Below are 15,905 nucleotides of genomic sequence, written 5' to 3' on the forward strand. Positions count from 1 at the left end.
GTGACCATCCATTAAAATTCCTGATCTTCATATACAATGAGTAAGGCCTCTGATTTACCCAAAACCTTACATCTAACATTCTTGGTAAAGGAAGACTTAACACTCTTACAGGCCACATATGCTCCATTCCCTGCCCAGTAGCAGATGGATCTAAATGTTCCATAGTCTTTGGTAGGCCAGTTGTCTCTATCATTTTCATACTTGGAATAGGTCTTGAGGTAGCCGTCTCCAGTAAAGGCCAAAAGAATCATTAAAAACTGTGACGTAAATGCATTAACAGATGGAATTGGGCTTGTATATGCACCACCTCCAGAATAAGATACCGCCTTGAGTCCCTCTTCACAAAACTTTAGAGTCACGGTAATGATTCCTACCTTTAAACCACTACTCTTTATAGAATTTGCTACTCTACTATCAGGATAATGAAGTGTAACAAGGCACAAGACCATGGCAGTAATGTGTGGAATCGCCAGAATCCAAGTAGCATGCCACCACTGAGTAGTACTTTTCCATGGTTTATCTGGACCGACACTACTACAAGCGCATAATATTGCAATAGCAATACCTGGCACTGCACTAACGAATAATACAACAAGATCGATAGTGTAGCCAGTACTAACATCAGTCAGCTTGTATGGAGCAATAGCAGGGTAGAAGGCATAAATACCGCCCATTCCAACCATTCCCATCATAATTGGAGACAGACCGGCAGCATCAAGAGCTTGACCACCACTATCACCAGAAGGTCCCTGAATGGCAACAGCAATCCAGACACCTGCTGAGGCGAGTGAAATCAATATTGCTATCATGAGTTGCCAAAATATGATCCAATAACTAATGTTTGACCAGTTAAATCTCTCAGCAAGCTTTGTAAAGACAAAGTAGTAAATGCAAACCTGGATACCAGAAAGGGGAATTCCCATGTTGAAAAAGGCGGCATCTGAACCTCCCACAGTCATTACAGCTGCCACATTCAGTCCATAAATAAATGAAACGAAGACTATAACCCAGTAGTAAAAGGTGAGGTTACCCTGTTCTCCTCCAGAAGTGAATGCATAGAGGAGTAGGACGAATGAACAACACAGTGCCACATTTGTAAATGCAGCAAACCATTTGAAGGAGTTCTTGGAATTCTCACCCGTCCCTAATGCTATAGAAGTAACAATAGCCATTCCAGTAAACGTTGCCAGTTCCATAGGATTATGGACCATGTTAATGAACGAACTGACATTCTGCTGAGGAATTTTAAATCTATCCATTGCAAACTTTGCTCCAGTCAAGGCCACACGGAGAGACTGCAAAAGAGTCAGACCTGCCATGAACATGGCACCTTTCTGAAGTCCATCCTTTGACATCTTGTAATCTTACCTGTCATTCACACCATTATATACCACATCATCCTTGGCTAGAAGGTGAAGAGACCTCCTCCATTCTCTACTAGGGACTCTAATGCTCCAGTATTCTTTGCCATTTCAAGATGCATGTTTAAGTAGCTCACATCCTCAAGGTTTCATAGATGGAGTGTAGAGTTGCTGGAATGAGTAGGTGATACCTTCTCTGAAGTCTATGCTTCCATCTCAAGATGGTCCAAAGTCTAGAATAGACGGCCAAATGCTGGGTGTATCCATACTCCCTAGTGACAGTCCATGCCAGATATCTCATAATTGTAACTTCTGCATATACAAATGGTTACATAGGCTCCTATACTTCGTATAGTCGCCTAGCTGTCCATTCATTCTGCCAACTCTAGAACACGCAGCTCACCATAACATCGTGAAAAACCTACCAATTCGTGAAACAAATGATGGCGAGTCAATCTTGGCCAAGAGTGGATTACAAATCAGGTCAACATACAACTTGCTGACATTTTCAAATAGCTACACATTTCCGTTAATTCCGCATCAGACCAACCTCTTTGACCTTTGAAGGAGGCATATCACTTTCATCTATAACTGCAACGATTTTGAAGCCTGTGGCGCCCATGTAGGCGTATATTCTGTAAAGGTTGACTCCAACCAGGGTAGGACTTATGAAGCCCATAAAGGGTTCTGAGACTTCGTCCGACCGTTGACTCGTCACAACTACAGTTTTGTTATCATGTGGTTGAAAATGGGAACGAAATCATGGACCAATGAATGAGAACGTCCAGAGGTCAAAAATGTGTACGAGACAAACCCTTTTCCTGAAGTATATCCAGCGATGCATAGGCTGAAAACTGCATATCAGCTTCATTAACACCACCAAATGAACGCGTAAAAATCGGTTCGTTCTGTAAAAACGACTTTTTGAGGCGGAAGGCTTACCTGGCTATTCAGAATTGCGATAAAAGCGAGACCATGACTCTTTTCCATTGTGTTTATAGATTTTAATGTAATTTTTAGTCTATGAGGGTATCAGCCAAGGTGATGGTCAAAAGGAACACAAGATATGGTCTGACCAGACCGGTACACTACAAGTGCGAATAACTCAGTGGATATCCATTTTACTCTGGAGATTTTCTTGTCATCTAAATGATCATAAATTCCTCCATCGATTTGGAGCTTTTGGCTACGTTTAGATAGAATGGATCCCTTGGTTTAGCCCATCGCACATTCCCCAGGATGAATTTGATATTCTCCGCTTTTACCCATTTTCCAGTCCATGTATCAAGCGGTTCTGGTTCATGTATTGGAAGGCTATCGCATGTCAGATTTTTGGGTTCTGGGATACTCCACAGCTCAAGAAACCGAGGATGGACTGAGAATGTACACATTCCACCCGGAAGTATACAGAAGAGGTTTACGAGCAAACAACGGGGAATTATGGAGAGAAGGGAAGATAAAACGCTCAGATACTCTCCGAGGGATCCTGATTCCCTGCTTGTGGAACGATATAGGCTCAGCAGAGGAGAAGCATTTTATCAGTTTTTCTCGGCAGGTTTGTCTTTAGTACATTATGTTCAATGAATCACATGTCATTTCTCCTATATATCTATATGAACGCAAGAGAACATACTTGTGACTCGTTATTGGCATTTCTGTTGATCCATAGACGCTCATTTATAGGACTATCATTCATCTCTTTATCGCTAATTTTGGTGCCTTCGGCACTAATGTTTTATCTCTTGGCTAAAAGACCTCCAAAGTAAGTCTAGTCATTTGGGTATTTCATTCTAAACTTAGGGGTCCAGAGAAAAAGAAGCTGCCAAGAATCCTAGAGTTTAGCTCCTTAAACACTTTATTGGAGGCTGAAAAGCCAACAATCATATTCTATCACACAGAATTATCGCTAAAGACAAAAGTATATCGCCTAGTTTTGTCTGAAATTTTGCACTTGTACGGGTATGTTGTTCGTGCTATACAAGACGGTTTTACCATCGGATATACATGTCTACACAGAAAAGATATCGATATCGTTGAAACCAAAGTTGATGTGTCAAAGGAATCAGCATTAGGATCAGAGGTAAAGGCATCAGGAGGATTCTTGTTCCACTTGTTGATTCCTGGGAAAGAACCCATGGTTGCAAATTTGGATAACTTTGCCAGCGTATCTTCGTTCATTGAGCAAATTTTGAGTCTCTTGGCTCAGTTTGGAATAAAAGTTACCGGAAAGTCCCTGAGAAAACTCGATTTGAAGGTGTCTATTCTACAAAAGTGCTTAGCTCTGGATGACCCCGTTTTACACAAGGAACTGGAGACTAGAGATGATATTGATGATATGATTTCTCAGTGCAACAGAATGGAATATTCTGACGATAGAAATACCTCTAGATGATGTAACCGGTACAGATATCGTCATACATGTTATATATAGACCCTGCGGATTTCAAGGGAACCATAATCACAAGATACCTGGAGGAATAACATTGGATGGGATGATACAAATATGGCAAGATATCCCTAGTTGCCTGAATGTAATGTGGAAGAGGTAGTTTTTGCTATGGATAAGAAATTCCGCTCAACATAAAGTAAAAGGGTCGGAAGAGACTAGTATAAAAATCCTTGTAGTGGCCAAAACAATGATTTGCCAACGGCTAATTGGTCCGTGATGACAACATGGAAAGCACCCCAAAAGTCTAAAGAATGGATTAGAGAAGCTAGGTAGTGCACTGGTTATGTTGTACTAGGGACATGTCTACAAGTTACAAGGCTTGGAATAGGAATAGATTAAGAGTGCTTCTTGGAGTAAAGGATGGTTACCGATTACACGATTGGATAGACACACACTACATCCATAAAACATAAATACACAATGAACGCTATTGTTGCTTTGATCTCTGCCGTCAGCGTTCTCGCTGCTTCCGCTGCTGTTTTGGACTTAAAGGCCCCCGATGCCGCCCATGGTGCCGTCGTCAAGGGTGTCCACCATGGTGCCCATGTTGCTCACTTTGTCGCCGGTGGTGAGGTTGTCGATGGTCTCAAGTGCGGTGCTCACTTTGCCTGGACTGCTCCAGCTGGCAAGGCCGTCAAGGAAGTCTTGGCCTTCTCCCACTGCAAGCATGGTGGTCTCCTTTTGTTCCATGTTGCTTTCGTTGATGGCACTGAGGGCTTCTTCCACGTTGTTGGCAGTGTTGCTGTCCCAGTTTCTCACCATGTATGGTTGGCCAAGCTCGCCAAGGGTGTCTGCAAGCATGCTCCAGCTCTTGCTGGCTTGCCACATCATGCCGTTTTGGTTGACTTGGCCCACGTCTTGGCTTAAGAGTCTTGAAAGATTTAGTTTTTAGTAATGTCATCATTACTCAGTTTGTCTCAAACGCTTAAATTTCACTGTAATGGTTACAGTCGTGTAATGTGATTATTATCTAATATATACTCGGTAGTTTTGTAAAGTGTCTATATGGAGGTACTTGTAGGAGGATAGACTAGAAGTATCATAAAATGAGTAGGTGTTTTAAAGGACCCTTCTGCTAGGGTTACTGGTACCATCTATGGATTTGTGACTGTAGGGGATTCTATGGTAGAGTTCAAGTGTCGGTGGTGAGAATTAAACACAGGAGTACCTTCTTTGAGAAGGTAGATGGAACATGGAAATATCTCACTCAGGAGGATTTCTTAATGAAACTCAATCTTGTGAGATTACGAATAACCTCTTAACTAGACCAATAAATCTCAAGTCTCGAAGGATACACCTACTACAATATAAAAGAACTGGATTGATAATAATCCGCATGCATTATAGTTTACACATCTTGACAACTATTCACAGGAACCTGTATGATATAAGGCATCTAGAATGAGTGGAAACTAGGGGATCAAGGAACACTTATTTCCATTAGAGGTTATTCTGGAAGAAAATATTGGAATTTAGTGATCTGGAGTAATGCTGATGCTTATGTCAAAGGGTAAAGTATAAAGAATGAGTGAAGAGGCCCTTTATATATCCAGAACTCCAATAAGGCTCTTCTGTGGGTGTTTGAAATTCCTCCCTTAGGGAAACAAAAGTCCAGAGAAAAGTCTATCCGTACTCAATATGATACATTCTTTAAATACTCTATAGGATGCCTATGTTTAACCCAAGGGTCTCCATTATGACTCCTATAGAACTTGAATCCAATGAAGCCAACTAATCCTGATACTGTAAAGACGCCACCAAATATTCCAGTAGGTACTTCCCAATGAGAAGAATCTCCTTGACGTTGAGCAGAAGCAGTACCAGAATCACCTTCAGGAGCTTTAGGAGCAGGTTCTTCAAGACCAGTAGCAGGTTCCATTTTACCATCAGGACCAACACCTTGTTGAGCTGAGGATAGACGAGAATCAGTAGAAGTAACATCAGTATTTTGTCCTCCCTTAGGTTTAGCAGGTCCTTCAGGAACTCCTTTGGCTCCAGCACCTTCATCAGTATCACCAGTAGGAGTAAGTTCTCCACCATCAGCACTACTACCTATAGGTTGACCAGGATCAGCAGCAGCTTTAGCATCTTTATCATCACTAGCATCAGAAGGACCAGGAGCTTCAGCAGTAGCATTAGGAGTATCAGTTTGTTGTTGAGCGTCTACAGTATACTGAGCAGTACCAGGAGTAGGTTGTCCTTGAGTACCTATTTCTACTTTAATTTCTTCAGCAGGAAGAGAATTACCAGCTTCTTCAGTATTAACAGTACCAGTAGCACCACCCTTAGATCCAACAGAACCACCAGCAGCTTGTTGAGGTGAGGATTGAACAGGCTCTTTACATGTTGAATAGTTACATCCAAAGTCTCTTAGTTCCTTCACAAGTGCTTTAAATCCCTCGTCACTACAGCTTTTGATGTTCTCTGGATCCTTAGATATGTCCGGTACATTCTGCCATGTATCACCAGCTATTTGCCTGAACCACTTATTAACGGGAGGATTTCCATCTTTGACATATATCAGTACAGGACTACTCCTCTGGTTACAGTAGAATGCATAAATAGTGAGAGAACCTTGAATGGGAAAGTCTAGTCCGAGAGCAGTTATTCTTTTTCTTGGAAGACCAGAATTAGTCTTAATACCTGCGAGTTTAGTTCCGTTGTCAATGAAGTGTTTGTAGTATTCAATATCTTTGGAACCAGCTGGAACAGTCCCTCTGTTAACAGATACTTTTCCTTCGCCACCACCATTAGGACTATGGAAAGCGCAACAGTACTTATTATTACCTGTGGATACTTTGCTGCTGAGATTAACGGATACAACCTTGAAAAGATTCATAGTAACTGCACCGTAATATTCACAAACCAAGTCATCTAGTGCTCTTTCAATGTCACCATAGAGTAGTGGAGGATGAGAACTTTTATCTCCAGTTAGTAGAATCCAGTTTTTACCACCTCCACTACTGTTCCTATAGTATGTCTTATTCCCACTATATACTACTTCAGCTACAAGAGCCTTAGCAGGTGTCCCACCAGGTTCATACCTCCAGTAATAGGCGGAAACTGAGGTTACCTTATTATCGGATTCATTAGGAGGAATCCCCGGAATAGGATTACTCCGATCATCCCATACTCTTGAAAGCTTGAATGGTTGGTTTCCAGTCTCAAGCCTATGTTCATACTTCCAGAAGTTAGAGTCCTTAGGTTCATTAGCACTTGTGACCTTAATGGTAATATTCTTACCAGTTCCGGTAGAATATCCTGGGTATGTAGTATCTCCACCATTAGGTGGCTTTTTGTTTTGTGAGAAATCTATGGTTACTCCATCTTCTGCCATCATTACTAGAGTTCTCAGAGCAAGCCCTTAGACAGCCACCTCTTTTCATCCATTACTATATAAGACCATGTAACCAGTGTTATAGACAGTCACAGGGAGCAGACCAGTCTCCTGCCCCTAAGACAGCCATATGACAAACTCTGCTGGTTCTCTCCTATGAATAACAGACCATAGCCTCCTGGAGAGCCTTCGCTTCTCCACCTGTGGCGTGCCCGCAGGGCTGTCTAGACAACCTCGGATCTGTCTCACTTGTACCGTAGGATTGTCTAATCATAACGAAGGAAATTACAAGGATATTTATGGGCTATTAGATCCCAAATTATGGACATAAGTGGCGATTTTGAAAATCCAGACAAGAGTCGGACCCACAGGGAGAAAACGGCGCCTTGCCGAGAATTTTCTCCGCAGTTTTCCACGGAACACTCGTGTCTAATTTGTTTTTAGTCGTCACAATTTGCTTCCAGGCAGAAAAAGTACAGAAACTGCCACTCTGTCCACTCGACGGCAAAGCTCCCGGGGTATACCCCATCCCTTCCAATCTATCCGCTCCTTTATTCTTGTTGGCTAAAGTCACAGCATGGATAGTATATGAGGGTGATTTTATTGATATATCTGGGATTCCTTCTCAGGCTGTGCTACTGTGGTCCTCCAGGTCCCAAAAAAGGGGTGCCTTTATTCCAAATATCCCTTGGTGACGATGAAGACACAGAAAACGAGGTTCTAACGGAGCCAGTGCAGATGCCGCCAAAAGGAATCGCAGATATATCCTTGGCACTTAAAGAGGCCGGAGAGAAGGCGAAGAAGACACGGGATGTGGCGACTTCACCAACTAAGCAGGTATGGGACTTGTTTAGCAGTGAGTCAGACTCCTCTAGTGGAGCCTCTGGTAAATCTAGCCCATCTTCCGGCGGTCGTAGAAAATCAGATTCGCCAAAATCCCAAACTCCGGCCGATACTGCCAGGAAAAAGACAGCTGAGATTCCCTTGGTAGAAAGCACTGATGCACAAGGTTCGAAAGATAAGAACCAGTCGTCTTCACAAGATAAAGCCAAAAGGGGCTCAAAAACAAAAACTACTGCAGATGTTGCAAAGAAAAAGACAGCGGAAATTCCTTTGGCAGAGAGTAATGATGCACAGGGTTCGAACGATAAGGATCCGTCATCATCAAAAGATAAAACTAGAAAAGATTCTAAGGACAAGGCTCCTGCAGATGTTGCAAAGCAAAAGGTAGCTGAAATTCCTTTAGTAAATAAAGAGGCCGGAGAGAAGGCGAAGAAGACACGGGATGTGGCGACTTCACCAACTAAGCAGGTATGGGACTTGTTTAGCGGTGAGTCAGACTCCTCTAGTGGAGCCTCTGGTAAATCTAGCCCATCTTCCGGCGGTCGTAGAAAATCAGATTCGCCAAAATCCCAAACTCCGGCCGATACTGCCAGGAAAAAGACAGCTGAGATTCCCTTGGTAGAAAGCACTGATGCACAAGGTTCGAAAGATAAGAACCAGTCATCGTCAAGAGATAAGATCAGAAAAGACTCAAAGGGCAGGGCTCCGCCGAAACCTACAGAAAAAAGTCGGCCGTCCACTAGTAGTCATTCTTTACCAAAGTCTTCATTTAGTAAACTTTTTGGAAAACTAACTTCAAAAACGGGTAGTGGAACACCTTCAAGTATCCGTTTCCTTGAAGATGAAATGCAACGTCCAAAGTCTATTTCTGGCCAACTTATTCTCGATATCGCAAGTCCAAACCCTTCAAGCTGTTCAATACATAGTCACGATTATGATCATATTTCAAGTCAAACGATCATCCCGTCCTCAACTGTTAATCTAACAAAGCTAGTTAGTAATCAAAAAACGATCTGGGAAGCTAAAGATGGCGAAAGATGCCGGTCCTTTAGAGTGTACTTTAGGAAAGCTGACCCAGTAGCTGTAAAATTGGATAGAATAGCCTCAAATCGCGCAGACGATCTCATCCTCCAGCTGAAAGATGGCAAATGGAAAAAGGTGGATGAAATTAGCGTCGGAGACCTTGCGAGGCTAATGAAAAAAGTTCCCCAACGGATAGATTTTACGTTGGATCTTGCCCGCAACAAGAGAACTAAGCACTACGACGTTATACACCATCCAAAAGGTAGCGGATTTGCAGATGTATATTATCCAAAGGCGGGGCATCATGCCACAGAGATTAGGCATTCAGGTACTCTAATCTGGTTAGCAACCGGAGAAAGGACGTGCACGTGCTGTCGTCTACTATACGGTAATCCACTTATTCTCTGCCTCGAAATTAGAGATGGGAAGGACCTATTTACTCTGTTCTTCGAACAACGGGGATCTACGTGGGATTCTGTGGACAAACAGTATTTTGCCATTTCTTCCTAGTGGACCAAGGATGAATATTTTAAATTGAAAGTCATAGTATCTATCATAAATCAGTGCTTTAAAAACTTCTAGTTTCGACAAACTCACATTTTACAATCGTTAATAGTAGAGATTATGTTGGGAATTAATCCTTATAATATAAATGCAGATCATTCAAGTATCTGAGATATAAAACAACATTGCCACTTAGGGTACGTTGTTTGCCCGATACAAATTATAATTTTGTATACATTTATGCTAGTTTATTGCGTATATTGACAGCATATTTTGTCTAGTGGAGGAGAGTCTGCATTTGTGTGACTTGTTCCCTTTCCGGTCCTAGAGTACTTTGATATAAGTATACGCTCTTTGTATAGTTGCGTGGAGAATGTAAAATTCCATTAAATGGTAAAAGGCGAGAAATATAGCAGTCATCTTGGGAAAGAATAAAGTTCATGTTTTATCCAAATCAACCCAAAATAGCGCAGGGAGCATCAAATTCACATCGTACTCAGCATCCTCTACCACTCTGGTATAGTTAATCCGCAAATTTGTCCGTATATAAGCTATACAGGAGATCCTTTATGCCAATTTATGGACCCCATGCATGTGACCCAAACGGCAATTATCCTCCGTCTTCTCTGTATATAAAGAAAGGGTTATAGGATAAAAATGAAGTATAACATACTGCTTTATCTATTTTTCATCGTAAAAACCATCCACTGTGCTGATAAACCCGCTGGAGAGCTTGACCAGAAACCTTTTTCCAATGGCAAGGACGTGGAATGTTCATACCAGGATGAATCCGCACGAGACGACGATTCAGAATCAACACTATCATACCAAGAGGATATCTCTCTATCTGAACATTTCAACATTACCTTGGATATATCAAGCGCAGAAGATTCTATAGTAACTCGCTTTGAACAGGAATACGGGGGAGCAAGTCACCGTATATTCTTCCCAAGGAGGAATGTACATATAGAATCTGTAAAGGAGGATGGAATAGAGATTTGGAAGAGTAAAGAAAGCGAAGAATGTATATTTGCGGAATGCTACCAAAGTGGAGATATCACTATACTGTACATTGATATCAAGAAGGATGACAGCTCCTATCTTGTACATTTTGAAAAGAAAGATGATACATGGAGCGAGATTGAAATCGAGACGTTTTATGGTATACTCGAGAGCATTATGTCCTATCCCGAGAATAACGGCGAAGAAGTGGAAGGTAATGACAACGTCTTTCCGGAGTAAAGGTTGGCCATAATGCTAACGTTTTGAGAATCAACTTCTCCACTGAGCAGTAGCACATTTAGTTTTGGATTCAATTCATTTTGTTACAAACTTAAATCTTGCAGATGGGTTCGTGCATGAGTGAGGTTTTGTTTACTTTTGCATGTTTTGGTACCCAAACCACAAGCCACAGAATAAACTTGTGCATGTACTGGAAAGCATGTATAATTTAGAGATTATGCGATGGAATATGCTGCAACTAAAACTGCAAATAGTAGAATGAGTAGTTTATTTCCTGAAACCAGCGCAGAGTCGGTAGATTGTCCCTTAAGCCTCGAGTTTTTGCCCTTTATCGCGGTCAAGTGTTTTTTGTAGTCTTCATGAGACATTGCTTCCCAGTTTCCATTCCTTTTGGCATAAAAGTAATCGCCAGAAGGAGATAAACAAAATATCTGGATGCATATCATTTGGTCATCCCTCGAATAACTGGAAGCCCTTGTGCAGTGCTCGTCTCCCGTGCTGCTGGTCCATATAGGTCTTTGCCCATCTACAATTTCAACGATTCTATATCCAGGAAGTGGTATGTATATTAACTGCATTAAGTCGTTTATCATGGTTTCCTTGGTTTCCACCATGTTGTGATTTACATTGCCAATGTCCAACTTGATTGGAATATCTTTTGACGTGTCAAAAGTCTCTTTAGTAGGTGTAATGACATTTTTATCTCTCATTTCTTCAACAGCCTCATCAAACTCTCTTTCGGTGGAAACTTTCCACCCAGAGGTGGTCTTTAGAAAATAGAGATTTTCAAACTTGTCATTCTTGAGATGTAGTATCGGTAGATGACCCCTTCTGCTATATTCATAGCACGCTTTCAGAAGTTCCCCGTACTTTGAAGTCCATATAACATCTGAATCATCAAGAACGTGTATGATTTCTAAGCCACCCCTAGGATGTATTCTCTTTATCTTCACTCCAAGCTCACAGTCCTCACGGATTATGACTTTTTCAGGAGAAAGATTTGAAAGATCAATATAGGTACTCTCTGACATCTCTCCGTTAATATCTTGTACAGGTTTACTGGATTCGGCTGAATCTTTTTTCTTATCCATCCTAGAGTTGTACGTGTCTACTGCGGATGGTAGATCCAAATAATCAACTTCATCGGTAAATGGAGACATAGTATCACCCAGTTCATTTTTAACGTGACCGTTTTGCTGTAATGTACTGAACGCAGCCGAAGGTTTTGGGCTTTCCGTCTTATGACGGTCGGCCAATGTCTCATCTGGATCTTCCAAAGCTTGTCTCAGGTCAAATTCTTGTTCCTTTACCACAGGAACTGTGACTTTAGTCTCACTTTCTGGTGATTTAACTTTTGAAATTGTTGGTTCAGATCTTCCAGGTATTTCCTCTGGTTGTACCTCCTGAAACTCTCGACTTTCTCCCATTAAACCTGCCGGAGCTTGGCACTCTGGAATTGTAGCCAGTGTTACATAATTTCCTGCTACATTATCACTGTTTGTAGGGGATAATAGGCCTTGAGTGAGGTACTCTGTTAAGGGAGTTCTTGAGTCTTCACTTGTGCGTGCATTAGGGCTCCTATAACGTCCCGCCATTTTATTACTCAGTTTAGATGGTATTGCAGACAGAGATGTTTGATCACGACCTTGTTGATACTCGATGCTGAAATATCCGTAAGAATCTGATTCGACATAATCATTCACAATAGATTCTACAGGTTCATTTTTTGTCTCTGGAATAACAATTTCTACTTCAGATTCTACATCACTAAGTTCTTCTCTTCCTCCAGTAGAGGCGCAAGCTCTTTCATCGTTTTCCTCAGGTTCTAAATAGGTCACTCCAGGTCCACCTGGTGCTACGTAAAAGTTTTGAGAAGCATACTTCTCCTTTGAATCCGCAGAATGGATGTTAATATTTTGACTCTCATTTACGGGTACATTAAATTCTACAGATAACAATTCCGGGTCGGTTGATTCTTCCGGTATATTTATAGCCGTATGCAGATAGTCATTCAAAGGTAATGTGTTGTGTTCCGCATCTTTTGTATCCTTTTCTGGTGTTGCAGATATATTTTCTTCAGGTTCCGGGGTGTTGTGACAAATAGCTTCGGCGGTTCCACTCCTAAGATTTTTGTGAACGTTCCTCATAGATTTATTATACAACAACATATTCGCCTCTATTTCAAAGAGCATGAGATCCTCAAAGTAACTTTCTTCGTCGACCCGCGTCCATTTGTCATCTATCAACTTGAAATATCGGAACTCACAAGTTTCCAAAGTCATGACAAATGCATGTATAAGCATGATTTTACCTTTTCTAAAGAATGTACAAACGTCTATACATTCTACACCCTCTTCCGCAGTCCAAACTACAGACTCACCGACTTTGATTTCCTTTATAACACTATTTCCATAAGGCGTAAATACGATTGACTCAACTCCGTAAGGGTGGTTTCTGACCACTGAAAACTTACCATTATCTGACTCTTTTAATATATCCAAACTTATATCACCAAAAGGTTGTAAGAGTTTCCTAATTTCATAATACTCATCTCTGAATTCTTTACCAGTAGTCAGAACCCATCCGTGTATTGTCCTTCCATAAAGCGTTGGAATACAATCACCAATACCCGGATATGTAAAGAGGTAAACCAATTCCGCACAGTTGCCAGAAAATGCATGCAAATGGTAAAATCTATCACCTCCATCATCTGTTTTCCAGAGAACCTGGTTGAGAGAAATGACCTTCTGGAGGTTTTGGTACGATGTAACGATCTTGGATCTAAAATTTGGTCCAAAAGAACCATAATGTACACCAAATTTCCTAAATTCAATGCGATCTACATTTAAAATAGCTTCATCTCCACCAGCCACCAGGCCGGTCCAAATTACCAACGGAATAACAGACCACGCAATAAACTTCATCTTAATCCATTTGTACTTAAAGTTGTTTTTTCCGAGAGAAAGGAGACTAAAGTGACAGCTATGGATTCCACAACTATGGGGAGAGCCACATGTAAACATGAGACAGAGTCAAGAGATTATCGCGCCGTTTAACGACAGACAACTTATATTACAGTTTAATCAGAAGCGTAGGAACCTTGTACATACTACCACTATGTGCATGCAGCGTATATAAGGCACAAAACTTATCATAAAACACGAGCTTATTCTCAGTATTTTATTTGTCTACTTTCTTCAAATGGGCAAGTTAAAACATTTTCAGCATTATCCGAGACATTGGGATCAGATAAGAGTACCAGAAACTATTTGGTGAATCATTAAATTTCGTATACGTTCAATCTTCTCCTGGGAAAAGTCAAATTCCTTGGCGATAGAAATGCACTCTGCAAACTGACACAAAAATACTCCACAATCGTAGGAATTATACTGTTCAGGAGCATATTGTTCGCATGTAAAATCTTCTGGAATCTCCCATTCATCGATGGATAAAAGAGGCTCCTTCAGCTTATCTAAATGTTCGTCCTGCAGCCACTGTTGGATGATGCTAAACCATGTACTATTACTACCACCAAGAGAGTCGAATAACATTATTCTACGCCATTTACTTCTCATCTCAACCACTCCTAGCGCCCAGTGAACCTTTGATACATGGACGGGAATTATCAAGAGATCCTTCTTGAACACATCCACACCCTTGCGTTTAGTCCACCTTGCAACAGCCTTGTAATTGTAATGTACACCGTGCATGTCACCTCCAGATAGAGCATTGAAGAAGAATGTGTTGAAAAAGTAGCAGTTTGGAATGTTGGGAACACCGTCCTTTATATGTTTATCATTCCTTTCTTGCAGCATTTGCAGATAAAAGTTGATAACTTCATCATCCAACCAGTTTGAACTATGTAGACATGACAAGGTATTTTTTGTGATTGTAATTCCAAACTTGTCCATGAGTGGTACATCTGGATTTGAGTTTCTAACAAGTTCTAGAGTATTCTTTACTTGGTCCTCTGTATAAATTTTGCGATTATTATCCGAGTCCCCCATGAAAAGAACCTTTAAGTATCCGGATAGTCCATCAGGATAGAAATGTTCAGGACCACGTAAAGACCATAGATCATAGTCACTGTCACCGACTTTGGGAAGGACATCATAGTCCTTTACTACCTCCGAATGGACTTTTCGTAGCCTTTCATCAAGCTTAGTTTCAGCACTTTTGTATCTCTTCAGAGCATTTTGCATATTTTCGATTTCCCTGTCCCGATCTCTAACTTTGAGGGAAGAAAATAGGCTAGATATGTCCTCTCTGTCTGGGATACTAATGTGTGTAATAATAGGTTCATCATCCTCTTCCCTTTCCACTCTATGGCTTGATGTAGAGTGTTCAAAGTCACTAGTATGGTTATGATCCGCAGGAATCTGTGCATCTTGGAATTCCGGGGCAACATGGCTTGAAAATGTCCTACTGACAAAATTAAATAGAGAATTAAAAACAGTTCCAAGATTTGCATGTGTATGATCCTTGGCTTTTTTTTCATCAGAAATTTGTGGTTTTTGGTCTGTAGGTTTGGAAAAAGTTTCACCTACGACAGAATTTAAAATGCGATTCCACTTTCCAATTACAGTATTTTTTGGTTCATCCTTTTCCTGGTAGCACTTGAAACAGAGATTTTTGTTAACAAGACTATTGCGATCTTTACATCTTTCACACTTTTTTAGTCCATTCCCGTTGCTCTGAATGAAACTGTGCGCAACCATGTAAACTTACCTTGCGGAGAGCACCGACTGTATGCGCATCTTCTGAAGGTTTGCGCATTGTGTATGGATATTTCGGCAATGTTTGTGTTCAGGACGTTATACTTTGCCCATAACTACGAGAATGGCAGACTTTTGAATGTCCCGTCTTCCTTGACCCTCTAGAGCAGTGTCTCCTACCGCCTAGTTTACACATATACGGCCATTTCTGACTTATTATCAGTCTATACTCGTGCTAAATCTAGAAAATCAGCAACTTTTTCAGGTACCGAAAATGGCCATTTTCAGAGTCGCCCATTTGAGCAAACTAGAGGCCACAAGACTAAAATCAACAATTTTACGAGATTAAAACTGGAAATATCTGAGAATGAATCTGATTTGGCAAAGCTAAAGCCCAGAATAAAGGCAAATGAAGGCCGAAAATGTGTAGA

General features: G+C 41.1%; 8 protein-coding genes across 8 annotated transcripts; 4 read left to right on the plus strand and 4 right to left on the minus strand.

Moving 5' to 3' along the window:
• Positions 1–11: 11 nt before the first annotated feature.
• On the minus strand, positions 12–1,355 carry BEWA_004350 (hypothetical protein; the record flags this gene model as incomplete). Its single annotated transcript, XM_004830636.1, has 1 exon — positions 12–1,355. The coding sequence occupies one exon, from the start codon at positions 1,353–1,355 to the stop codon at positions 12–14; it is 1,344 nt and encodes a 447-aa protein (XP_004830693.1).
• A 1,446-nt stretch (positions 1,356–2,801) lies between these two features.
• BEWA_004360 (hypothetical protein) lies at positions 2,802–3,753 on the plus strand (the record flags this gene model as incomplete). Its single annotated transcript, XM_004830637.1, has 4 exons — positions 2,802–2,916; positions 3,045–3,123; positions 3,162–3,320; positions 3,378–3,753. The coding sequence occupies 4 exons, from the start codon at positions 2,802–2,804 to the stop codon at positions 3,751–3,753; spliced, it is 729 nt and encodes a 242-aa protein (XP_004830694.1).
• Positions 3,754–4,230: 477 nt separating this feature from the next.
• BEWA_004370 (signal peptide-containing protein) lies at positions 4,231–4,677 on the plus strand (the record flags this gene model as incomplete). Its single annotated transcript, XM_004830638.1, has 1 exon — positions 4,231–4,677. One exon carries the CDS (start codon positions 4,231–4,233, stop codon positions 4,675–4,677), a length of 447 nt encoding a protein of 148 aa, XP_004830695.1.
• A 766-nt stretch (positions 4,678–5,443) lies between these two features.
• On the minus strand, positions 5,444–7,147 carry BEWA_004380 (hypothetical protein; the record flags this gene model as incomplete). The annotated part of the gene is made up of 1 exon (XM_004830639.1): positions 5,444–7,147. The coding sequence occupies one exon, from the start codon at positions 7,145–7,147 to the stop codon at positions 5,444–5,446; it is 1,704 nt and encodes a 567-aa protein (XP_004830696.1).
• A 588-nt stretch (positions 7,148–7,735) lies between these two features.
• BEWA_004390 (signal peptide-containing protein) lies at positions 7,736–9,523 on the plus strand (the record flags this gene model as incomplete). Its single annotated transcript, XM_004830640.1, has 1 exon — positions 7,736–9,523. The coding sequence occupies one exon, from the start codon at positions 7,736–7,738 to the stop codon at positions 9,521–9,523; it is 1,788 nt and encodes a 595-aa protein (XP_004830697.1).
• Positions 9,524–10,174: 651 nt separating this feature from the next.
• Positions 10,175–10,759, plus strand: BEWA_004400 (signal peptide-containing protein; the record flags this gene model as incomplete). Its single annotated transcript, XM_004830641.1, has 1 exon — positions 10,175–10,759. One exon carries the CDS (start codon positions 10,175–10,177, stop codon positions 10,757–10,759), a length of 585 nt encoding a protein of 194 aa, XP_004830698.1.
• Positions 10,760–10,974: 215 nt separating this feature from the next.
• BEWA_004410 (hypothetical protein) lies at positions 10,975–13,683 on the minus strand (the record flags this gene model as incomplete). Its single annotated transcript, XM_004830642.1, has 1 exon — positions 10,975–13,683. The coding sequence occupies one exon, from the start codon at positions 13,681–13,683 to the stop codon at positions 10,975–10,977; it is 2,709 nt and encodes a 902-aa protein (XP_004830699.1).
• A 321-nt stretch (positions 13,684–14,004) lies between these two features.
• Positions 14,005–15,477, minus strand: BEWA_004420 (Ulp1 protease family, C-terminal catalytic domain-containing protein; the record flags this gene model as incomplete). Its single annotated transcript, XM_004830643.1, has 1 exon — positions 14,005–15,477. The coding sequence occupies one exon, from the start codon at positions 15,475–15,477 to the stop codon at positions 14,005–14,007; it is 1,473 nt and encodes a 490-aa protein (XP_004830700.1).
• Positions 15,478–15,905: the final 428 nt, after the last annotated feature.

Source organism: Theileria equi, chromosome 3, assembly GCF_000342415.1.
Source record: "Theileria equi strain WA chromosome 3, complete sequence".
Taxonomy (NCBI): Eukaryota; Apicomplexa; class Aconoidasida; order Piroplasmida; family Theileriidae; genus Theileria; species Theileria equi.